This window comes from Geotrypetes seraphini, chromosome 6, assembly GCF_902459505.1.
Source record: "Geotrypetes seraphini chromosome 6, aGeoSer1.1, whole genome shotgun sequence".
Classification (NCBI taxonomy): domain Eukaryota; kingdom Metazoa; phylum Chordata; class Amphibia; order Gymnophiona; family Dermophiidae; genus Geotrypetes; species Geotrypetes seraphini.
This window is the reverse complement of record NC_047089.1, coordinates 11,267,649-11,293,544: the sequence shown is the minus strand read 5'-3', so window position 1 is coordinate 11,293,544 and position 25,896 is coordinate 11,267,649. Positions and strand designations below refer to the sequence as shown.

The 25,896-nt window shown below is 45.3% G+C and overlaps 1 protein-coding gene across 3 annotated transcripts in view; it reads left to right on the top strand.

Moving 5' to 3' along the window:
• Positions 1–13,296, top strand: part of RELT (RELT TNF receptor) — a 98,595-nt gene extending 85,299 nt beyond the window's left edge. For all 3 annotated transcript variants that reach the window (XM_033947415.1, XM_033947414.1, XM_033947416.1), the window contains exons 10-11: positions 2,617–2,791; positions 11,849–13,296. In XM_033947415.1, the coding sequence (XP_033803306.1) occupies positions 2,617–2,791; positions 11,849–11,860 (187 nt within the window). In that variant the 3' untranslated portion in view covers positions 11,861–13,296. The remainder of the gene's footprint in view (positions 1–2,616; positions 2,792–11,848) is intronic.
• The last annotated feature ends 12,600 nt before the right edge of the window (positions 13,297–25,896 follow it).

Sequence of the window (25,896 nt, the reverse complement as noted above, 5' to 3'; positions counted from 1 at the left end):
GCGCACACGCGTATACCGCGCATGCTAAAACCTCCTCCCGCTTACTCCGAACCGGCATCCTCCCCCCCCCCCCGCTCGCTTACCCACGTTTTACAACTTTTTTTTTTAATCCGATCCGGCATCCCCCCTGCGAACCGGCATCCTCCCCCCTCGCTCGCGTCACCCCCCCTCCCCCGCGATCCTACATCCCCCCAGCACCAAACATCTCTTACCCGATTGGGCACCGGCACCAGCACCAATGCACAGGACGTGCCAGTGCCCGAAGATCCTCCCTCGTTGGTTTGGGCTGGGCTGGGCTGGGCTGGGCGGTGCGATGCAGGAGAGATAATCCTTCCTGCGCTGGGCTGGACTAGGCTTTGAGCATTTGCGCATGCTCAAAGCCTTCTGGTCTCGCTCTCTCCGAGGATCGCGGGGGAGGGGGGTTGATACGAGCGGGGGGGGGGAGGATGCCGGTTCGCAGGGGGGATGCCGATCGGATTGAAAAAAAAAAGTTGTAAAACGCGCTCACGCGTATAACGCGCAAGGTTATGCACGGTTTGTAAAATCGTGTATAACGCGCGCGTTATATGCGTGAAAATACGGTAATTATGGCTGCAATGGCTGCAATTATGGCTGCAATTTGATTGTTAGCAATGGTCTGGCTTGACAGTGTACAATGTTATTGTGTCTTTATTTTTTTATTATTCGAATCTAAATTAAAAATAAAATTAAAAAAGAAGCTCTGACGCCAGTCGCTTTATGCTCCGCTGGCCAACGTCTCGCGACCAAGCAGTCGCTGCTTCGGGGCTCTAGAAGCAACTGCAGAAACCGCTTCTCGCATTCAGCTGCAGCTTCTAGAGCCCCGAAGCGGTGACTGCTTGGTCGCGAGACGTTGGCCATCAGCGGAGCGTAAAGCGACTGGCGTCGGAGCTTCTGAAGTACGATATGACAGCGTTTGGAGCGATGTCCGTTTGATTTTTTTAACTCCCAACTGCGAGGAACAGCATGACGCAGGCGAGACCTGTTCTTTCGTTATCTTACAGACAAGAGTGCAAGTTAGCAGGACATTTTTTGCCCTTGATAGAAGCGTGGAGGAGAGCCAGTTTATATAACGTTCCTTCACAGCCACAGAAGTGGGGGGGGGGAGGGGGGGGTTTCCCTTCATGGCTTCTGAGATTTTTTTGCCTCCCGAAAGTTGCTCTCTGTAAAAACTAAGGGCTCCTTTTTACGAAAGCGCGTTAGCGGTTTAACGTGCTTAATAGCGCACGCTAAACCGCGAGCCGCTACCGCCTCCTCTTCAGCAGGCAGTAGTTTTCCGGCTAGCGCGGGGGGTTGGCGCGTGATGAAAAGTCGCGCGCGTTAAACCCGCTAACGCGCCTTTGTAAAAGGAGCCCTACGGTGAAATGGCCTGCTTTTTAGCAGCGTGCACTGGAGGTGTGGATGTACGGTAATTTAAGCGCGAATTGATGCGCATAAAAGAAAAATATTCTAACTACAGGTAAATAAATCTGAACCCAGCATTATGTACCTGTAAAATCGCCTGAGAAAAATCTTAGGCCCTCTTTTCCTAAGGTGCGCTAATCGATTTAGCGCTAAACGCTAACGCGTTCATGCTGGTCTATGGACGCGTTAGCGTTTAGCGCGCGCTAATTCAATTAGCATATGCTAATCGGTTAGCTCACCTTTAGTAAAAGAGGGGGTTAGTGTCTTAGGATAGCCTTAGTTTTCGGCCCAGTGGCTGCTGGGATTTATCTAAAAGGGGATGGAGAATAGCCTGGACTAGATTTCTATATGTTCTTAGTGTGATTGCACCTTCAGTACCAGCTGCCCCATCTCAAAAGTGACAAAGGGAGGACAGGAAGCAAGCCGAAACAGGTGAACCTCTTCAACTTGGAGAGGAGACTTGAGGATACGATGCCTCTCTGAAACTGAGTGACAGTGGAACAGCTAAAGAGGGGATGTTGGCGAAGAGGCAGGGACAGGAGTCTTCTTTGCTGCCACTAAAGTTAGGGTTACCATATTTTTCTCCGGGAAACCCCCGGACACATGTCCCAGCCCCCCCCCCCACACAAAGCCATCTCTTTTCTTCCGGATGAGCTCCCGCCGCGTCTGGAGGGCCTGGAGCGTGGGTGGACGCATGTGATGTCGTCTGCGAATGCTCATAGGCCCTCCGGATGCGGCCAGAGCTTTTCAGGCCTTTCCAAAACCCAGACAAATCCATCCGGGAGCCTGGACACGTCTGGGTTTTCCTGGACGTCTGGTAACCCTAACTATGGATAGTTCCTGCAGCTCTTTGAGCTGTGGAAGCTTTGGACAAGTTCCTGGAGGAAAAGTCCAGCACACAATTAGCAAGGTAGACTTGGAGAGTTGTAGCTTAGCCCTGGGAACGAGTCAAATCTTTTTTGCGGCTTTAGAGACAAGATGTGGACTCTGTGGTCCTTATGGCCAGTGATAAATGTGGGTGGGTGGGTGAGTTTCTGGTCTGGGAGCAACCTAGACAGGACTTTGGCCTAGCTACAAGTCACAATAACCAAAGACATGGTAGAAACGTGTACCTAACTTGATATTGGAGGGGAGGAGGATATATAAGTATTTACCTGTTTGTTTCATTTAAGTTAATACCTTTTGGGTTTACAGGTTCCGAGTTGCTCGTATCCCGGAGCAGAAGACAAATCCCTGTGAAGTGAAAACTGTCTTGGAACCAGGTGGGGATGGCCCGGACAGCCCCTGCAGCAGTCCCACGGAGCAGAAAACCCTTCTTGGTGCTGGCACAAAGGCCAAGTGGCCGAAGGCTACGGACAATAAACCAGAGGTAGGTGAGAGGGAGGCCTGGGCTCGTCTGATTGCACTAAATTCTCTCCTCTTTCGGAGCAGGAATTATTGGTCCACCCTGGGGCTCTGCGTCTGTTTCCAGGCCTGACTGGGAGCAAAGCAGTCATATATGATATGATACGGAGTGAAGTGGAACAGGTAGACGTGAATCACTTGTTTACTCTTTCCCAAAATACAAGGACTAAGGTCCATGCAATGAAGATACTAAGTGCTACATTTTAAAACAAACTGCAGAAAATATTTCTTCAATCAACAGGTAATTACATTCTGGAATTTGTTGCCATAGAATGTGATAAGAGCAGTTAACAAAGTTTCAAATTTAGTTTGGACGGATTTCCTAAAAGAAAAGTCATTGTTAAGATGGATTTAGGAAAATCCACTACTTTTTCCTGGGAAAAATAGGGTTACCAGATTTTAGTGTAGTAAAATCCAGACCCTTAGCTCCGCTCCAGTCCCACCCCCCCCCACCCCCACCGCCTGCTCTCGTCTGGCAGGAGGGCATCCTCGCCTGCGCAGATACCCTCCTGCCCGACGCAATTTCGAGGAAGCTTTTCAAAACCCCGACAAGAGCAGATAGTGGGGGGTGAGGCTAGGTTGGGATTGGGGGGGCGGGGCTGGGTGGAACTGGGCGGGCCTAGGTGAGCCAGTCTAGGGGTCCGGATTTTCCAAACGGAAAACCTGGTAACCCTACATCTGTGCATGATCGGAGGCCCTCCGGCTTTGAGCTGGAGGAAATAAGTTTGGGAAAGATGGGACTTGGGGTGGAGCTGAGGTAGAAGGGGGTGGATTGGGGGCGGGGCCACATGTCCGTTTTTTAGCAGAACAAAATCTGGCAACCCTACTCTTGAGTGGTTACAGTGCAAGTGTCGGGTCGTTCACTGCAGAGAGCACTGCCAGGGGCCTTGCTCAAACCAAGAGGTGCTGTACAAACCCTGCATGTACTTCTGGCCCTCCCCACGGAATCTCTAATCTAATCTCGCGATTCTTTCCAGGCTAGCTATGTGCTGAATGCCAAAATGAGGAGCTCCCCCTTGCGCCAAGCAGTCTGTACTGCAGCTTCCTGGAACTTTGGCAACACAATTACAGATGGGACCTAGGCAGTCTCAAATGCTCAAATACCGGCTAAGCTGCTAAGTCCGTGGGCTTGCTGCCATTCAGGCGAGTCCTGCTCAGGGCTGAGGGTGCTAACCCTTCCTTGAGGTCGGAGGGGGGGGCCAGTCGTGCAGTGGGATGGCTTTAGAAAAGACCAGACTAAGGGCTAGATTCACTAAGCCCACCGATTTCCCTCTGACCTGATTCCCTAACCTCTGTCACGATCATCCTCTGATCCGCTCATGCAAATGAGGGGGAACGGCACTAAAAAAAAAGCAACACTGACTGAGCTGGCCGATAGCAAACAAGTGACTGCTGGGGACCAGTTGTTCAGTGGTTTCCGACTGCATATCCTGCTCTCTGCCCCAACTCAAGCCGCGATTCTCCTGCGCCCTTCTCTGCCCCAAATCTCCTGCCTGACTCTCCTCCCCTTCCCTACTGTGCAAGCCCGTGGTTTTAACCCGTTGTTTAAAACCACGGGCTTGCCAAAAAGTTTTTTAAAAAGTTAAAAGTAAAATTAACCTCTGCTGGGCACAGAGGGCCAGCGCATGCGTAGACCATCTAGAGGTGGTCTGCGCATGTGTTGGGATCGCTATAGAGCAGGGGTGTCAAAGTTCCTCCTCGAGGGCCGCAATCTAGTTGGGTTTTCAGGATTTCCCCAATGAATATGCATGAGATCTATTGGCATACAATGAAAAGCAGTGCATGCACATAGATCTCATGCATATTCATTGGGGAAATCCTGAAAACCCGACTGGATTGTGGCCCTCGAGGAGGGACTTTGACACCCCTGGTGTAGAGCGATCTGGGCAGGCGGTTAGAGGTGTGGTTCCGATCGTCCTCATTTGCATGAGGGCGATTCGTGAATCAGCCCCCCCCCCCCCCCCCCCCGGACAAGGATCGGATCACTCACGGATCCGATCCGATCCGTGCCCTTAGTGAAGGGTGTCCAATGTCGGTCCTCGAGGGCCGCAGTCCAGTCGGGTTTTCAGGATTTCCCCAATGAATATGCATGAGATCTATTTGCATGCACTGCTTTCAATGCATATTCATTGGGGAAATCCTGAAAACCCGACTGGATTCCGGCCCTCGAGGGCCGGAATCCAATCGGGTTTTCAGGATTTCCTCAATGAATATGCATGAGATCTATTTGCATGCACTGCTTTCAATGCATATTCATTGGGGAAATCCTGAAAACCCGACTGGACTGCGGCCCTCGAGGACCGACATTGGACACCCCTGCCTTAGTGAATCTAGGCCTAAGTCATTTGTGCATGAACTGGGGAACGGGGAAAATTGAGGCCTGTTGTACCATAGCTCAACAAAAGCTGGTCCTAGTTGAACTGGAAACACAAAGGAGAAAACCAATCTCCAGCCCATAAACCACAGGTGTCAAAGTCGGTCCTTGAGGGCCGCAATCCAGTCAGGTTTTCAGGATTTCCCCCAATGAATATGCATGCAATCTATTAGCATACAATGACAGCAGTGCATGCAAATAGATCTCATGCTTATTCATTGGGGAAATCCTGAAAACCCGACTGGATTGCGGCTCTCGAGGACTGACTTTGACACCCCTGCCATAAACAAAGGCCTCAATGCAACATCTTTAATCTTTACACCAGGGGTAGGGAACTCCGGTCCTCGAGAGCCGTATTCCAGTCGGGTTTTCAGGATTTCCCCAATGAATGTTCATGAGATCTGTTTGCATGCACTGCTTTCAATGCATATTCATTGGAGAAATCCTGAAAACCCGACTGGAATACGGCTCTTGAGTTCCCTACCCCTGCTTTACACAGATCTCTTAGAGCTGGCATTGTAGTGTTGCAATAGTGATTAACCGGTCGGCTTGTACCTCACTAGCATAAGTTTCTACTCTTGTCTAGCAAGTGAATTTTCCTCGTGATCCCTGGTCCTGTCTGCATTCCCTTGGCCAGGAGACATCAGATCAAACAAACTTTGCCCAGCAGGCCTCCTACCCCTGCTGGCAGACACTAAACACAATCTGTTTTTACATGCCCTCTGCTTCAAATACAAAAGCAGGTGGCTCTGATTTATTTATTAATTTTGCCTCTGGGAATCGGACCATGTGCAGCCCTTGCAGGCTCCAGGCAGCTGGAATCCACATACAGCCTAGATTAGAATAACCACGTTCATAGCAAGCAGTTTTTCTGCTCGTTAACTATAATTCAGATGAACAGCAGCCCAGACTGAGAATTACACCTGGGAACGGCAGATCCAGTTGTACCTTTCTAGCAGTCAGCCTGGGGAACGATGTCTCTCAAACTTTTTTTTTTAGTTCCGGCACACTATGTAGAGCAAATGTTTTTCACGGCACACTATAGTTGAAATTACAAAATTGCAAAAACAAAAAATTAAATTTGAGAGATTTATTTTAAGTTCTTTAAGCCATGTTTGGGTAATTGTAACAATGGTGGAACTAATGTAGCTAGAACAGAATTTCTAATCAATGCGATGGATATGTTTTTGAGTACAAATTGCAACTCAAAAACATGGCTCAATGGTCAACAAGCAAACATACACATAAGAATAACCGTACTGGGTCAGACCAATGGTCCGTCAAGCCCATTAGCCTGTTTTCATAGTGGCTAATCCAGGTCACTAGTACCTGGCCAAAATCCAAGGAGTAGCAACATTCCACGCTACCGATCCAGGGCAAGCAGTGGCTTCCCCCATGTCTTTGTCAATAGCAGACTATGTGGACTTTTCCTCCAGGAACTTGTCCAAACCTTTCTTAAAACCAGCTACGCCATCCGCTCTTACAACACGTTCCAGAGCTTAACTATTCTCTGAGTGAAAAAAAAAAAGTCATCTGCAGTCATTCTCGGTTTTTAAAAAATGTAATTTCTGTCAGAGCTGAAAATCCAAGTTCGCAAAGATAAGAAGATCCGAACAGTAACAAAGCCTTGATTGCTTTGTTGCTCAAGTTAGGATAACAACTGCATAAAAATTAAAAAGATTGAGATTAGTTTTCAAGGACCAATCACGTTAAAGAATGATGCTTATCTGGACGGTTGCATCCTTATGAATGTAGAGTCTAGACGCTAATAACATTGACAGACTCTTGTGTATGCAACATACATGTCATCTATTCTAGCGTATACTTAAGAAGGGAATTTTAAAAAATAAAGTAAAATTCTGGAATCTCTCGTGGCACTCCCAGAAGAATCTCTTCAGGGCACACCGTTTGAGAGACACTGCATTAGATGGTACAAGAGCAATTTCTGAACAGTCCAGAGACTCCCTAGTATCTGGAGATGAGGTCTAGATTTTTGAAAACTTATATAGCAATTTTGCCTCCAGAATGAAGTCTTATTTCTGTATTTCAAGCATATGAGATGCCTGTCCCACTTTACACCGAACAAGACATAGAATCTGGTACTGTTCAACTGAGGGTTCAGGAAGCCTCTGGGGCATGTGACATTTGATTGGTTCTTGCAGTGTAACTGTGACATCACCACCAGTACTGGCCAATCCAGAGCGACGAGTGCGGCTGCCACACAGTGGTTTGCGTGGGTGAGCGAGGGGCTCTTTAAAACTTAGCGGCTCAAACCAAAGTGGGATTTGCTGGGCTGTTTCCCATCTAGGCCATATACTTTTCAAGAAGATCCATTCTCGCAAAGCTTCTGATGCTTTGGACAGGGCTGACTTGACTCTCTTTCGGCCTTTCTGCACCTGGGTTCTCCTTGAAAAAGTCACAGCCTCCATCTCGTAACCCAGCAGCTCACCTAGTGGAAAATGAGACTCAGCTATTTTGGGCGCAGCTGACTCATTCCCATTTGTCTGCATCTGAGTCCTGTTTGTTCCTTCCACGCTCGAGCAAGCAGGTTCGGGGCCGTCGGGCAAATCTGGAGTCAGCAGCATCTCTCGCTCAGATTGCTTCTGTCTTTCTCCAGTCCTGGCATATGTTCTTTTCTCTGTGAAACACAGCTTCTATAGAGATCTGAGCTTCAGAATGTGCCTAAGGGGCATTTGCTGCCCTCCAACAAGGAGACTTTTTTTTCCACTTTCTGGTGGGATTGGGAAGAGTCCATAAGTGAACGGCTTAGACTGTGCCGGTCCCTGGCATTGCTCAGGATATTAACTGAGGCCCAGGGACCAGCACAATGTGGAGACATGAGATCGGAAGTGTTAACCGTGCCGGAAATGCTGGTTTACTTGGCAGTTACAAACAAAGCTGATTTTTAGCTCCAAAGTTACCAAAGAAGGGCTGGCAAACATCCAGTTTGGAATTCTCTTCCATTGTCGGTTCACTTTTTACAAGATAATTTTTGCAAATGGTTTTTTTTTTTTTTAAGAAATTGATGGGTGTAAAGTTTTTATATTTGTTTGTTAAAATTTTTGACCGCGCTTCGGTTTAGCAAGAGCACGATGCACAAATAATAAAAAGAGAAAAGAAAGCCATTAAAACATAGAAAAGCAAATAGAAGAAAATAAACTCTAGAAATTAAAATTTAAAAATAATTAGTCTAAGGGCTCCTTTTACTAAGCTGCACTTAGCACGCTAGCGCCTCCATAGAGCTGGTGTTAGTATTTTCCGTGTAGTGCGCTAATCTTCAGTGCGCGCTAAAAACGCTAGCACAGCTTAGTGAAAAGGAGCCCTACTCCCAATATTTTCTAGGACATGCCAGACCAAAGAGACGAGTCTTTACGCTTGCGTACCTGAATAAATTCATGTCAACCGTTCTGAGCTTCCCTGGGAGAACGGTATAGACAATTGAGTAAATAAATAGTGTGAAAAGTTTCAGCCTCTGATAACCAGAGCTGGTATTGTGACATCATAATGCCTCATTCCACCAATGAGAGCCAACCTCATCAGTGATGTCACAATGGCTTCATTGTCCTATACTCGGCTCACTTTTACTACATCTTGATTTCTAGAGTGGCGCAGTGGCTAAAGCTACAGCCTGAGCCCCCTGAGGTTGTGGGTTCAAACCCACGCTGCTCCTTGTGACCCTGTGTAAGTCACTTAATCCCCCCGTTGCCCCAGGTACATTAGATAGATAGTGGACCCACTGGGACAGACAGGGAAAAACACTAAATTCTTGTAAACCATTTCGAGCTCCCCTGGGAGAACGGTATAGAAAAGTGAATAAAAATAAAAAGATCTGAATTTTCCATAAAAGCTCAGAGCAAATCACAACTGGAAGAGAATTCCATTAACTAGTATAATTCCTGGATAAAACGTTCCAGTTCTTTTTGTAATCCGCACAGAACTGGATAGGTTATTGCGGGCTGTATGTTTGTAAGAAGCCAACTGCAACTTACAATAGGAATTAAACATAACTCTGGCTCAGACAAGTGGTTTCTCCCTCTTACCCCCACAGCATCGGGGGGGGGGGGCTAAGAGTGGGTGTAAGAAATGATTGCACTGCCCCCCCCTCTCTCAAGGCAGATGGGAGTTCTTTACCATCCGAGGATGACTCTGGCAGCCCTTGGCTGTGTCAGGTCTTTCCTTTTCAAATATTTTTAACATCGTAGCAGGAGGGAAGGAGCCAGGGGTGTGGAAAACCTAAAATTGTTCTCTAAGATGCGGCAACAGTGTTCGGTATATTTAGCTCATAATATCTGTGTCAAACGTAATATAAGGCTGCTAATGTTTGGCTCTCTTGGCTCAATGAAAAAATTTTTTTTTAAAAAATAAAATACACCAAAACAACCCTATTCACATTATAAAATGAATGCACCTGCCAACCATGCTGCCCTGCTTATGGTTATTAGATTTTCACTCTGTATGAGGTCTTCAGAGCTTTAATGCTGGTCAAATTTTCAGCAGACTAAGTTTCTTTGGATGGACAGTTTACCTGGCACTGTATAGGATAAGGATTTATCCAACAAGTCTTGTGTTCAGGGGTGGATTCCTGGACCGGGTATATCTTCTTGCGGGCTGGTGCCACAGAGCTGTGAACCCAAAGGCTCCAGGTCAATTGATCTCATTTACCACACATGTGTCTGAATTTCAGCAGATCTAGCTTACATAAGAACATAAGAGTTGCCCTACTGTATCCTATTTCCAACAGTGGTCAACCCAGGCCTCAAGAACCTGGCAAGATCCCAGAGTGAAACAGATTTTTTTTTTTCCCTGCTTATCCTAGAATAAAGAGTGGACTTTCCCACGTCCTTCTTAATAATGACTTATAGAATTCTCTTTTAGAATATTATCCAAATCTTTTTTTTTATAAACCCTGCTAAGCTAACTGCTTTCACTTCGTGCTCTGGAAATAAATTCCAGAGTTTAATTACACATTGCGTGAAGAAATTTTCTGTGGTTTGCCTTAAATCTACTACTTAGTAGCTTCATTGCATGCCCCATAGTCCTAGTATTTTTGGAAAGAGTAAACAAGCAATTCACATCTACCCTTGCCACTCCACTCAGTATTTTATAGACCTCTATCATATCGTCTCTGAGCTGTCTCTTCTCCAAGCTGAAGAGCCCTAGCCGCTTTAGCCTTGCCCTTTATCATTTTCATCACCCTTCTCTGTACCTTTTCTAATTCCTCCATCTCTCTGAGATGCAGCGACCAAAATTGCACATAAAATTTGAGGGGCAGCCACGGCATGGAGCAATACAAAGGCATTGTAATATTTACATCTTTGTGAGCCATTGTGTGTACTGCCGTGAAAGCAATGCTGGAAAAATACCAGTTATATGTATGCGATGTGTTTATTTTCTAGAAGAGGACAAAGAACTCTGTGGAGATGGTGATGTTTATTAAAAATATCTAGGACCCAAAATACTGGGAGCTATAGAACCAACACGGTCTGCGTTTCGACAATGCAGTCTTCTTCAGGGGTCCCTAAAGGTCCTAAGATGGAAGCTCGTGGATTAAAAGCAAATTCTGAAAAAAAAAACCTCTGCGCTGATGAGAACTGCATTGTCGAAACGCAGACCGTGTTGGGTCTATAGCTCCCAGTGTTTTGGGTCCTAGATATTTTTAATAAAGCCTCCATCTGGAACATCACCTTCTCCACAGAGTTCTGTTTTTGTCAGATTCCTTTTCTGTGGAGAACCAAAGGTCAATTTTTTGTGTGTGTTTTTTTCTAGAAGACAAATGTTGATAATACTGTGATCTGTGCAGTTTAGCCTAAAAGTCGGGGGGGAGGGGTCCACCCAGTCCTCGGAGACTGTCGGTCACACTTCTGGATATCTATTGTATGCAAATGCCCCTCATGCATATTCATTTTGGGTATCCTAGGTGTCTAGGGACTGGGTTAAGAACGCCTGACCTGTAGGGATAGCCAAGATTGTACTGAGCCAGAATTGTGGCCTGTGCAACCAGCCCTTAACACCTCTTCCCTGTCTCCTACACCATGACCAAGAGTTGGCTGGGAAATATTTTGGTGTAGCAGTGCCCAGAGGCAGCAGAACGCTTTTTGGTTTTGGGGAGGAGGGGGGGGGGCAAAAATTCCACCCTAGACATCTCTCTCACTCACCCAGCTCCCCCACCTACCTCCTCCCTGCTACCGTCGGCCTGACACTGCAGAATGAAGACTTCTGACGCACGCTTGTTGCCGCTGCCTGAAGATTTAAAATGAGAGCAGCCAGGGAGGAGATGGGTGGGGGAGGTGGGACAGCCCTCTTTTCTGATCTCTGACCCCTAATATTTGGGGGAGCCACGGCCCTTGTGGCCAGCCACGTTCCAACGCCTATGGCTGTGTCACTCGCAGAGCCCTGGGTATAACACATCAGGTATCGAGGACATTCAGGTTATTTCCATTTGGTCAGGCTGCAATTCTTGGCCCTGCTACTGGTTTCTTTGGGAATGAAATGTGGTGGGGCTTATTATAGCTCAGCTGTGTGTCCTGCGTTCCAAGCTCTCTACCCACAGCTAATGGAGGGAGAGGAGGGTGCATATGCCTTTCTATGGTGTCCCGTGGGAAGTGATGCTCACCTTTTTTTTTTTGTTCTGTTTTTTTTTTCCATTAGGTTGTCAATTGACCCCCTTATCGGATGGGCAAAGTTTAGAATCTGTTGCTTGGAGGCAGATGTTCCAGCGCCGAACTCGGACCTGCACAAGCCAAGGGAGGGACACCGCCACAGAGGGACACCATATTCACATCAGGAGGCAACGCCGGAATATGTGGCCTGTCCAGGCAGGCGTTAGCACGCAGCGCATTTTATATTTTTATAAAGTTTGTGGGGTGGGTGTCTCTCTCTCTTTTTTTTATTGAAAACTGGGGCTTCTATTTATTGCTACAGAGGATAAAGCGGAAACCCCCACACTCTTCTTAGTCTAGATGATGTTTTTACAGGGAATCGTATTGTAAATAAAAGAGGGGGAAATGCCCCTTTTTATGGGTGAATGAGCTGAGCATGCTCGCACCTCCACTGGGGCAGGAAATAGGGCCCCCCCCCAAGTACCATATGCTAGTTTGAAACGACACCAGCGCCAATGGCCCTTCTAAGAAGCGACCCCCCACCTTCGCTTCCCCAGCTCGTTACACGTTGAGGCAAGATTTTTTTTTTTCTTAGGTGTTCTGTAGCCAAGAAATAGCATCAGATCTCCTATTGGATCGGTTCTGCCTCCCTTTGCCTGGACGTTTTTTTTGCAGTATGGTTGGCCTGAGGTGCTGAGTTAGGAATCATTCCAAGGCTCGTGCCCTGGCGTACTGGAGAACCAACCACCCGACCTTGATTAAAAGCTCCTAATGGACTTCAAGCACAGGTTAAACAAATTACAAGCTAGGCTGATCATTATGGACAAATGTGTAATAAGCTCAAGACTCTCTGAAAGGCCTGGCGAGTGCCATGCGGCGATGGTTTTAGGCCGTAAGGTCACGTGGCCCTGCTCTTAAAGACATCTGAGTTAAGACCAGCAGAGCAAATCTGTAACTGGTCCGTTTCCAGTCTTTGTACCTTGAACCAACTTGCTGTGTGAAAGGGAAAACGTTGCACATCTATTCATTGAAAAGTGCAGTCTCCCCTTAACAGGAATCCCTGTTAGTCAAGCACTGTTATACTGAACCCCTCGCCACCAGCATGAGACGTCGTATTCAGTTTTTGTTGGGGGGGGGGTTAAAGAGACGGATTCCTCCATTCCTGGTATCCTGATTTGTGTTGCCTCCTTGCTTCCTTCAATGGGGGTCTGTAGGTACCGGCACACTGACAAATGTGCCCCGACAATTGTGCCGCCCCATGAAATGTGCACACCAAAGAGGGAACGTTTGAAAGGTATACATACATTGAAGGCCTTGATTTGCTCAGACTCCTCTGGCCCCTCCCAAGGGATGGGGCCTGAGGAGTCTTAGCCAATCAGGGCCTTCCAGCTATCGACTTATGTAAAGGGTTCCCATAATCGTCACGTAAACCTTACCCTAACACTAGATAGGTATCCAATCGTCAGAGCGCATTTGACAGGTCGGTGTGTGCATTTGTCGTGCGCGCAATTCTCGGGACGCAATTGCCGTGAGCACATTTGATGGGTCGCCATAGGTATCGCAGGGATAAAGCAGGACTGGATCCAGCTTCTCGACCTTTGGGGGCAGGAGGGCATGTTCACAGCTCTGCTCTACTGCAACCCAACTTGCCTTTCATCAAAATAATTGGAATTACTAGTCTGGTTACTAGTGAATCTTTTAAAAGCTGAGATGGCCCTGAAAACCTGCGTTAATGTTGCTTTAAAGGATTGCCAAACTGCAGCGTCATTTCAAGCAGCTGCCAGCCGCCTTCGGGTTCTGTGACCGGGCTGAAACAGTCCTGGGTTTTGTACTCAGCGTGACAAAACTCCTGGCGTCCACAAAAAAACCTGGGAACAGCTCGGTCTGTCCTGCTGAGGTGGGATTCAGAGGGAGCCCCAGGTTATGTCCTACTCCCCGAGCCAGTCTGGTTTTCACGATTCCTGTTTGCAAATCTCTCTTGTTCATTACAGATCTCATGTGTATTCATGGCAGAAAGCCAGACCAACGAGGGGCCACTCCACGGAGTGAGTGTACAGTGCATAGGAAGGTTTAAGCCCCTTGACTTGGTACTAGCTAGTATTACAGTTGCTCCAGCAGGTTGAACAGGTCCTTTTTTTTTTTTTACCCTACTACTAGAGAATGACATGGGGCCAAATATTCCCCCGTTCCCTCAGGAACTCGATTTACCTGTCCCTGTAAGCTCCTGCTTTAAGCGCATAAGCCTTGGACACGTATGATTTTAAAGTGTTTGAGGCTTGCGTAGATGAGGACAGAGCTTAGGCATTGGTGGAATGAGGCATTATGACATCACAATCTCAGCTGTAGAATGTTGCTACTTAGGATGTTAAAGCGTTTGAGGCTTGTGCAGATGAGGATGGAGCTTGCAGGAATGGGTAGGGACAGGAAAAGAACTCGCGGGAACGGGGAAAACTTTGTCCCCATGCCATTCTCTACCTACAACATACAGGGAGATATAAAGCTTGCTTTTCCTGAGGATATTGAGCTGAGTAACTGTTAACCCTATTGCATCAGCATTACATCGGACTAAGATCTCCACACACTTGTGTCAGGAAACTGGAGACCCCCTAGAAATGATGGTGGTTATAACTGGGCGGAGTTAGACACAGCTGAGAAGCCCAGTTAGCCTTGGCTACCTGGATAGATCAGTCCACAGGCATAAGACGTCAGCTCTAGCCCGTTTAATGGAGAGTAATAACCCTCCCTTCCCAAAGTAGCTGAAACAAGCTGCTCCTGAGGTGAGGTGAGACGTGCCCCCCCCCCCCCCCCCCCCCCCCCCCCGCATATCTATCCATGGGCATCAGAATTAGACTGTCGGCAGCCCAGTCTCACTCCTGGTGCTAAGAGGCTACAGGGCTCAGTTTCCGTCCTCTGTTTCATTCTCAATCTCACTGCGCTAGTCCTCGATCGTGGGTAGCAGCTGCTCTTGGGCGTTCCGAGTACTGGAAAGGAGGAATTATACAAACCCCTTCCCTTCCTTCCACTAGGTTTTTAATTAACTTATTTATGTAAAGTTTACATTTTATTCAGTGTTTACAATGTGATATTTAAAGTTAAAAAGCTACATTTATTTATGATCTTGTATATAACCCTGTCTTTGGACAGATGGAAGTTTTTTTTGGTTTTTTTTTTTTTAACATCTAACTTACAGCTGCTGTCTTGTCTTAAAGTTCATGAAACTTTGTTATTTATTCTGGTCCCTGTGGCCTAAGGCTCTTTATTTTCTTTATGTTGATGAATAAAATTATGGAAAAGATTGTGTCGCTGTTTCTTTTTACTCCAGGGTTGTAATGACCTCTTCTCTTGTGCTCCCTTTTTCCACCCTGTGCCCCAGCTCCCAAAATCTATACAAGGTGCTAAATATTGCATGCACAAACCAGGGAGCGTGTGAATGAGCGAATTAGCACCAGGCTCGGCATATCAATTTTATGCATGGTTCCAAAACGAGGCTGGGGGCAGATCAGAAATGTTGCTGCAATTTACATGCACAGTTATAGAATAAATGGGGGAGATCCACACCTAGAAACACGAAGGCCAAATGGCTCATTCGCTGAAAGTTGGACATGGGAATTGGCGCTAAGCTCTGTTCTATAAAGGTTGCTCCGCGCTAAGTGACCTTCATCGACTTGCCGCTTAGAGCAGACCTTAAACTTTGGGCTAGATTCACAAAGCAAACCGATCATGTACCGATCGGTTTGCGACCAGATTTCCCTCTGGGCCCCATCCACTAACCTCTCCTGTGATCTGCTTCGAATCCTTGCATGCAAAGTAGACGGGGACGCGATTCACCAACCAAATTTTCCAAACCGACTGGGCTGGCCGATCATCCCAAGAAGTGACTGCTGGGGACCAGTCGAAAACGTCTTTCCGACTCTCCGAAGCCCTGCTCTCTGCTGCCCCGAATCTCCTGCCTGCTCTGCCCCGATGCTCTTCTCCTGCCCAAACACCTCCCGCTGCCCTGATCTGCCTGCCGAATGCCTCTCGCTGCCCCGACCTGCCTGCTCCGACTCTCCCACCCTTCCCCGCAGTGCTAGGCCGTGGTTTTAACCCGCGGGCTTAAGTGGGTTAAAACCACGGGCTCTGTGAAAAAAAAAAAAAAATCTCTGCCGGCCCAGAGGTCCAGTGCATGCACAGACCATCCACAGATGGTCTGCGCATGCGCCGGAATCACTACAGAGCGATCTGGGCAGACAGATGGGGGCATTTCTCCAATTGCTCCCATCTGCATATTAAGAGTTTGGGGAATTCGTCGGACCTGCCTGGATCGGGCCCAATCGGGCAAGTTTGTGAATCTGGCCCTTTGGGTGTTATTTATAAAGAACATAAGAAATGCCTTCACCGGATCAGACCGAGGTCCATCTTGTCCGGCGACCCGCGCACGCGGTGGCCCATTTAGGTACTCCTTTTTGGAGACCCGGATTTCCCGTATCCCTCAATATGATTTGCAAGAAGGTGTGCATCCAACTTGCGCTAATTATTAGGCTTAATTAGCACTTTTAATTGAAAAGTACCATTAAAAAGCAATTAAAAATGAATGAGCTGGCAAGCACCTAACTCAAGATGTAGCCACACCATGGAAAAAGAGAGGCAGATCCTGGATATCTTACTCCCCATTCTTTTCCTAGTAATTCCTTGGTTGCTACAGCACAGTGAGCTGAAGAATTCAATATATTTTCCGTAATAACTCCAAGATCTTTTTTTTTCTTATTAATGACTCGTACCAAGGAGCCTCTCCTTGTGCATTTACACTTCCAAATTCTTTTTCCCCCCATATGCTTCACTTTGCACTTTTGTACCTAGCCCCCTCTTCCAAGAAACTGCACTAGTTCCTATGAGCGTCGGGAGCAGCGCGGGCCATTCAGCGCGGCTCTCTCCGCTACAAACTAGCGCAGTTTCGTAGATGAGGGGGTAAAGCAAATGAGTGGGGATGCTGTGGAGCAAGATTGAAGGGGGGACTCTTGAGAAAGCCGTAGGGCGAAACATGTCGAACTGACAGGCCCTCAACCGACATTCAAGGAGAATTGTACCAGAACCAGAATGGAATTGTCCGGATCAGAATGATGTGCACTAAAAAAGTGTCCTCCAGTTCATCTGATAATCTGAAGATCTTTATTCCTCCAATGACACAATAATACATTCAATGACTCGACATACGTGTTTCAGCCACAGGCCTGCCGCAGGAGTCTTAAAAGTCACGAATGATGATATTCACAGTATGCTGTCATTCAAATAAATTTGACTAAGGACCAGCCAAAAAAGAAGTGTCATATCACGTGTGAAACCTGCCAACTCTTGCACTTCTTTTTTGTCTGGTCCTTGGTCAAATCTATTTGAATGACAGCCTACTGTGAATATCATCGTTCATGACTTTTAAGACTCCCGCGGCAGGCGTGTTGGCCGAAGCATGTACATGTTGAGTCGTTGAATGTATTATTGTGTCATTGGAGGAATAAAGATCTTCAGATTATCAGATGAATTGGAGGACACTCTTTTAGTTCACATCATTCTGATCCGGACAATTCCATTCTGGTTCTGGTACATTTGTGTTTGCAGTTTTGTTTTTTCTTCTATTCAAGGAGAATTAGCAGAATCGAAGCATTATTGAAGCTAAATAACAAAAACATTTTTTTGAGTTATATTAAGTTGGCATTTAATTTGAAATGAAACTCGCACAAAGCAGGTCTGATGAAGATGAATCAGCCGATCGAGTGATTCAGCCGTAAAAAATAATTGGCTGGTGGGAGGCACATTCTGTAGACTTTGATAAGATGCACATTTAAGTTTTTGTATAGTTTATGCAAATTTATGATCGTTGCTGCTTTCATACCTGTATCACTTTGCACTTGGCCACATAAAATTCCACCTGCCATTTTTAATGACCCGTCCTCCAGTCTCACAAATAAATCCCTCCTTTTGCGATTGAACAAATTTTGAATTTACTTTTGAGTCATCTGTAAATTTGCCCCACCTCCCCCTTACAAAACCGCAATTGTGGTTATTAGCGCAGGAAGCCACGTTAAATGCGCTGCTCCTGACGCTCATAGCAACATATAAGAATAGTGCTGCAAACCTAGAATCACTACTGCCTAAACCAATGTATCACTGTGTGCCCTAGCAGATTCCAGGTGTGCCACGAGACGCTGGCGCCAGCTAACTGCCGACAGGAAATGCCTCAGAGCAAGAGTTGCGTCCTGTAAGCAGTCAGCCGGCACCTCTCCTCTAGCACCCCGGCAGTATTTGGAGGCTCAGGGCCGAGGCTGGACGGCATCTGCGCAGGCGTGGACATTGGTGCCAATCACACAGGTGCGTAACATCACATCGATATCTGTGCATTTCCAGATGCCCTCCAGCCACGGCCCAGTGTTTAATAATTGTATTCTTATATACCGCCATACCGAAAAAGTTCTAGGTGGTTCACAACAAGATGAGCTAATACATGGGATACAGATAAAATACAAATTAGAATAATGGACTTAAAAACAGATAAAGGCAGAAAGCATTTACAATATAATGCAGAAAATACAGGCCTGGCAGGGAAAGATGTAATACATAGAACAGATCAAATACATCAAGTTGAATCTAAGGTATCAGCCTATCAAGATTCCAGAATCCCAGAGAGCAAGAAGATTCTAGAATCCCAAAGAGTAGCAACATTCCATACAGAATCTCAAAGAATAGCAAGATTCTGGAATCCCAGAGAGTAACAAGATTCTAGAATCCCAAAGAGTAGCAACATTCCATACAGAATCTCAAAGAATAGCAAGATTCCGGAATCCCAGAGAGTAACAAGATTCTAGAATCCCAAAGAGTAGCATACAAAATCTCAAAGAATAATAATTCCATACAAAATCTCAAAGAATAATAATAATTTTATTCTTATATACCGCCATACTGAAAAAGTTCTAGGCGGATCAGAACAAGGTGAGCTAATACATGGGATCCAGATAAAATACAAATTAGAATAATGAACTTAAAACAGATAAAGACAGAAAGTATTTACAATATAATGCAGAAAATACTGGCATGGCAGGGAAAGAAGTAATACATAGAACAGATCAAATACATCAAGTTGAATCTAAGGAACATGATTGAAAAAATGAAGCAGAATGCATTAAGATATCAGCCTATCAAGATTCCAGAATCCCAGAGAGCAACAAGATTCTACAATCCCAAAGAGTAGCAACATTCCATACAGAATCTCAAAGAATAGCAAGATTCCGGAATCCCAGAGTGTAACAAGATTCTAGAATCACAAAGAGTAGCAACATTCCATACAGAATCTCAAAGAATAGCAAGATTCCGGAATTCCAGAGAGTAACAAGATTCTAGAACCCCAAAGAGTAGCAACATTCCACACAGAATCTCAAAGAATAGCAAGATTTCAGAATTCCAGAGAGTAACAAGATTCTAGAATCCCAAATAGTAGCAACATTCTATATAGAATCTCAAAGAATAGCAAAATTCCGGAATCCCAGAAAGCAACAAGATTTTAGAATCCTAAAGAGTAGCAACATTCCATACAGAATCTATAAGAATAGCAAGATTCCAGAATCCCAGAGAGTAACAAGATTCTAGAATCCCAAAGAGTAGCAACATTCCACACAGAATCTCAAAGAATAGCAAGATTTCAGAATTCCAGAGAGTAACAAGATTCTAGAATCCCAAATAGTAGCAACATTCTATATAGAATCTCAAAGAATAGCAAAATTCCGGAATCCCAGAGAGCAACAAGATTTTAGAATCCTAAAGAGTAGCAACATTCCATACAGAATCTATAAGAATAGCAAGATTCCGGAATCCCAGAGAGTAACAAGATTCTAGAATCCCAGAGAGTAGCAACATTCCATACAGAATCTCAAAGAATAATAATAATTTTATTCTTATATACTGCCATATCAAAAAAGTTCTAGGCGGTTCACAAAAAGGTGAGCTAATACATGGGATACAGATAAAATACAAATTAGAATAATGAACTTAAAACAGATAAAGACAGAAAGTATTTACAATATAATGCAGAAAATACCGGCACGGCAGGGAAAGAAGTAATGCATAGAACAGATCAAATACATCAAGTTGAATCTAAGGAATTTGACTGAAAAAATGTGAGCCGCAGCTTCAAAAAGTTTGAGGCACACAGGCTTAAACCACATAAACGAACCAAATATGACTTATAATACATTCCGCAAATCGATCAAAACCACCCTATTCGCTAAATTCATTGACTAAAACGGTCCCCTCCCCCACTAAGACCCCCCTCATGGATGTTCTAAATCTTTCAGACACTCATTACCCTTAGATCTCCAATTAATATGTAAGTTTACCATTTAGACTATTGTACGGCATCTAGACTCTTTGTTGGGTACTGTATTTAAACTTATTGTATAGTATTGTATTTAGACTTACTGTATTGTATTATATGTGGACTTATTGTATTGTATTAGCATTGTACTGTACTAAGACCTTTGTTATTCGCTGAATGTCCAGCCTTCTTACATTGTAAACCGCCTAGAAGTCGCCTGACTATGGCGGTATAGAAAAATAAAGTTATTATTATTATTATTATCTCAAGCCGAAGCAAAAGCAAGGGTTATTCCAGGGCCTCTGAGAAAACTGGTCATCGGTTTTACTCTGGTTTCCATGCAGCAAGCAGTGTGTTAGGATACTGTTCGGAGCTTCTGTGTGTAGTAAAGGAACTTGGGATCCTACGGAATCATAAATTGTGGTTTGGGGTGGGAAAAGTAAAGATGATGAGAACTCCTGTAACTTGGAACATGAGGACGTTGCTGGAAAATTTTTTTATGGGTTGTAAATGCAAACGAGGTGGTCGGCTCGAGCTTTGACGGCAATTCCAGTAGCTGGAACCCAAGGACAGTACTGGGTGGACTTTTACAGTCTGTGGCCCAGAAATATCAAAGAAAAAAAAGACAATTTAATCTTGAATTTGTAATGTTTGTAACTAATGGGCAAACTGGATGGAGTGTTCAGGCCTTTATCTGCTGTCATTTACTATGTTGCTATGATGGAATGTGGCCATTACAATAGGGATGATGTTTTGGGGAAGACTGAGTTTGCTATTTATTGAATTCCATTCAGAATATTAATAAAAACAATCAGCTATTGAAAAAAAAAAAAAAAAGGGACTGTCAACCCCTCCTCAAAACCCCTAGCACACACCGCTGTAGTAATCTACAATACAACCACAAAAACTAGGTAAACCAACCCCACGTAGAACAGCACAAGAAAAGAAAACCGAGTGGGACTGTGCAATCAACAAGTTTATTCATGTAAACTCAATTAAAACCAACACAGATAGAAATATATAAAAAGCTTTTTAGTTGTTCCTTATCAGAGTTTTTCCCTGTGCGCATAAAAATACAAGTTTGAAGCTTAGATTTTAATTGCTACAGCGCCATCTAGTGGACCAACCACATCACCCCTGAGGCAGGCCTCCAACTGGAGGCCAAAACACTACTACTAGTACTACTACTGCTAGAAATTATTTCTACAGCGTTACCAGACTCACACAGCGCTGCAGAGAGTCACAAAGAGTAAGAAAACAGTCCCTGCTCCAAAGAGCTTACAATCTAGACAGACAAATAGGGCGTCATGGATACAGTTAAGGGGAATGGTTAATCAGCTGGCTGGATTGGAGGGCAGAGGGGAGTACAGGACAATCGAGCCATTGTGATATCACTGATGAGGTTGGCTCTTATTGGTGGAATGAGGCATTATGACATCACAATCTCAGCTCTGCTTCCCAAAGACTGAAACTCGTCACACTACTACTATGAATTATTTCTATAGCGCTACCAGACGCACGCAGCCCTGTACAGAGTCACAAAGAAGACAGTCCCTGCACCAAAGAGCTTACAATCTAAACAGCCATATAGACAAACAAGATGCCATGGATACAGTTAAGGGGAATGGTTAATTAGCTGGCTGGGTTGGAGGGCAGAGGAGTAGGGTTAAGGATTGAAGGCTATATCCAAAAGGTGGGCTTTCAGTTTGCTTTTAAACAAGATAAGGGAAGGGGCTTGATGGACAAATTTGGGTAATTTATTCCAGGCATAGGGGGCAGTCTGGAATTGACAGTGGAGGAGAAGGGTACAGATAAGAGGGGCTTATGTGAGGAACGGAGAGAGAAGCGAGGAGAGAGATTGAGGGGCAGCAGAATGAACACATGGACTAAAGAAAGGACATTATACTTCTATATCTATGTATTTCTATATGTGTTCAGTTTTTAATTGAGTTTACATTAATAAACTTGTTGATTCCAAGGCTGAGGTGACAGTCCCACTCTCCACTGTGAGTAAAATGTCTCCCTTCTTTCATGCATGTAAGAGGATTGACTCGATCACTGGCAAGAAAGGAAAATTAATGAAACAAACCTCCAGACTCATAAGAACATAAGAATTGCCATCTCCGGATCAGACCCTGGGTCCATCAAGTCCGGTGATCCGCGCACATGGAGGCCCCGCCAGGTGTACCCTGTGCATCTAATTTGCCCTTAAATCCTAGAACGGTGGATTCTGCAATTACTTTCTCTAGGAGAGCATTCCATTCCAGGTGTCCACCACTCACTGCGTGGAACAGAACTTCCTGATATTCGTCCTGGACCTGTCCCCCCTCAGCTTTGATACTTTTGGGGGTTCCGAAATGCTGCTACTATTTGGGGTTTTGGAATCTTGCTACACTTTGAGATTCTGCACGGAATCTTGATACATAAGAACATAAGAATTGCCATCTCCGGATCAGACCTTGGGGTCCATCAAGTCCGGTGATCCGCACACGCGGAGGCCCCGCCAGGTGTACCCTGGCATAGTTTTAGTCTCAAGGGAGATGTGCATCTAATTTACCCTTATCCGTTTCACTCTATGCCACTCTTGAGGAGATGTGCATCTAGTTTACCCTTAAATCCTAGACCCAATCCCTACCTTCATCTTCTACATCCACCTTGCAAAATTCCCATGGTGGCCCAGTGGACCTGGACCTCCTGATTGCTCCTCCCTCCACCTCCTGGGGCTATTTGGTCCAGGGCATCCCTTGCCTGAACACTTCAGGTTGGACCCCCGACTAGAGGTGACCCACTGGCTCTAAAGTTGGGAGATAGGAGTGATGCCCACTTATTCCCGTCTCCAGGAATGTCGGCATTTTAACTACTCTCGGCTTACTAATGCAATTGAAAGTATTTTATTTTAGTTTTTTTTTTTTTTTTTTTTTGTAACATCGCTGTCTGTGTACAGTCTCTTCTTCTGTAAACCGCTCTGAACTGATTGTGGTATTGCGGTATACAAAAATAAAATTATTATTATTATTTTCCAGAATGGCAGTGCCTGAAATCCTAGCAGTGAGTTGGAATGCACCACTAGGCGTCTGCCTGCCAAAGTGGGGGAGGGGAGCAGGGAGTCCAGGGGCTCCTTTTTACCCACCAGGGAGGTCGTTGGGTAGGGGGTGGGAGAGCCAGGGTCCCACTTGGGCGACCAGAAACGATCTGAGGAAAAGCGCCACACTTTACTTCAAATGACCTTAATCCTGACAATATTTTGTTAATGGTTTCTACACATCCTGAAATTTCTTAAAGTATCCCCTTTGTAAAGCAATAAATCTTTCCATTTTGTAGATATGGCATAAAGAATTCCACCAAAAGTTATAATTTAATCTCCTCCAATCCTTCCAATTATATGTAATTTGCTGAATGGCAACACCAGTCATTATTAGTAGGGAGGGGGGTATTTTATTATTACATATATTATATAATAATGGAATATATGGTTGGGAGGGATAGGAAAGGGGAAGGGATAAAAATTTATATAATGTACCAATGATTGTTTATAAGAGATGTATTTACTGTTACTGTGAATGAATATATTTTACACTTAATGTAATTTTGAAAATGAACAAAGAATAAAAAAAAAAAAATATGACCCTTTTATTCCCATGAGCTAGTGTAAAGATTCATTACAAGTTAAAAAAAAATAAAATCCCTGATTTTCCCCACAGTAAAATGTTTTACTGTATCAGGAGCAATGTTAGTGCAGGAAAATCAGGTGTACACTGCTGTGCTTAAGAAAAGTGAGGCTCAGTGTATCAGGGACACCCTTTCCTACTTTTTCGTTATTTAGCAATCCAAAATAGGGCATCCTGTGATTTAACCCCCCCCCCCCCCACACACACACACACACTTTTTACAAAACCACGGAAGCGTTTTTTAGTGCAGACTGGTGTGCTGAATGCTCCAGAGTTCCTATGAGCGTTGTGAGCAGCGCAGAGCCTGCGCTTAAAATCGCTTCTACGGTTTTGTAAAATAATAATAATAATAACTTTATTTTTCTATTCCGCCATAGTCAGACGACTTCTAGGCGGTTCACATCGAAAGAAGGCTGGACATTCAGCGAATTACAAATGCATGAGGGCGGTTTAATTTCCTGCAGCGTCTCTTGGGAGGGAGATGCCTTCCAAAACCTCTTTCTCTGCTTTTATGAAGTTTAATACGATTAGTTAGGCAAGACTGCCCTCTCCTAAACCCGTTGGCTCCGCCCCCAGTAAGCCAAGACTATCTATATGGCCAAAGATTAGGTTTTTCAGAATAACTTCTGCTAGTGCGACCAACACTAACATCAGGATCACTGATATTTTCCCAGATCCCCTCTGGGCCCCTATTTACTCCGACCACCCTCCAGTCCTCAGGCACTGTAGCTCATTTTAATCACAAGTCACAACTGGTTTTAAGAACGGTTTGGACAAATTCCTGGAGGAAAAGTCCATAGTCTGTTTTTAAGAAAGACATGGGGGAAGCCACTGCTTGCCCTGGATCGGTAGCATGGAATGTTGCTACTTTGGGGGTATAGGACAATTAAGCCATTGTGACATCACTGCTGAGGTTGGCTCTGAGGCACTGGTGGAATGAGGCATTATGACATCACAATCTCAGCTCTGGAATGTTGCTACTCCTTGGGTTTTGGCCAGGGACCTGGATTGGCCACCGTGAGAACGGGCTACTGGGCTTGATGGACCATTGGTCTAACCCAGTATAACTATTCCTATGTTCTTAACTGACAACAGGTCTCCAAATTACATTTCTAGTCAAGTGTCGGGACATAACATGTGCGGATTCTGAGGCTGCATTTATTTCCCTGAGGATTTTTCCATGTTTTTCCTGTTCATTCTTTTCTGAGGAAACCTGCATCTCTCTTATCTTTTGTGTTTTCCCCAGGAAAGGAGGAAGTGCGTTTCCGTTTCTGTTTCTTCAGTGTTGCATTATGCACAGAATCTGGTTTCCTGGGGTTTCCAGTTTTTGTCTGCATGTTTTTCATCTATTTCTGAACTGCAATTGCTTATTCTGTATTCTGCAGGGCCGTAGCAAGATATGTGCGGGCACTGCACAGGGTGCAAGAGAGGCACAGGTGCTATAACTGTGCTTCGCTGCCTCCCTTGTATCCCTTCCACCTAGAACACAGTACGGAATCTCTGCATATCCCTTTCCTGTCCGTTCCCTCCCGGGATCCCCCTCTTTTCCAGACTTCCATTTGTGAGTGATGGACCATGTTCTACGGGCACGGCGGTGCTCTGTGGAGCCTCCTGCTTGAGTGCATTCCAGGCATTGATGAATCCTGTCTTTTTTGATACACACTTTCTCTTCCTGTTGCTGTATAGTCAGGACTAGAGAGTGACATGTGGACAAATTTGTCCCCGTCCCCGCAGGAACTCAATTTCCCCGTCCCCGTGAGTTTTGTCACTGTCCCCGTCCCATTCCTGTACGCTCTGCCTTACTCGCACAAGCCTCAAACACTTATGATTTTAAAGTGTTTGAGGCTCGTGCAGATGAGGACGGAGCTTAGGCATTGGTGGAATGAGGCATTATGACATCACAATCAGAGCTCTAGAATGTTGCTACTTATGATGTTAAAGCGTCTGAGGCTTGTGCAGATGAGGATGGAGCTTAGGCATTGGTGGAATGAGGCATTATGACATCACAATCAGAGCTCTAGAATGTTGCTACTTATGATGTTAAAGCGTCTGAGGCTTGTGCAGATGAGGACAGAGCTTAGGCATTGGTGG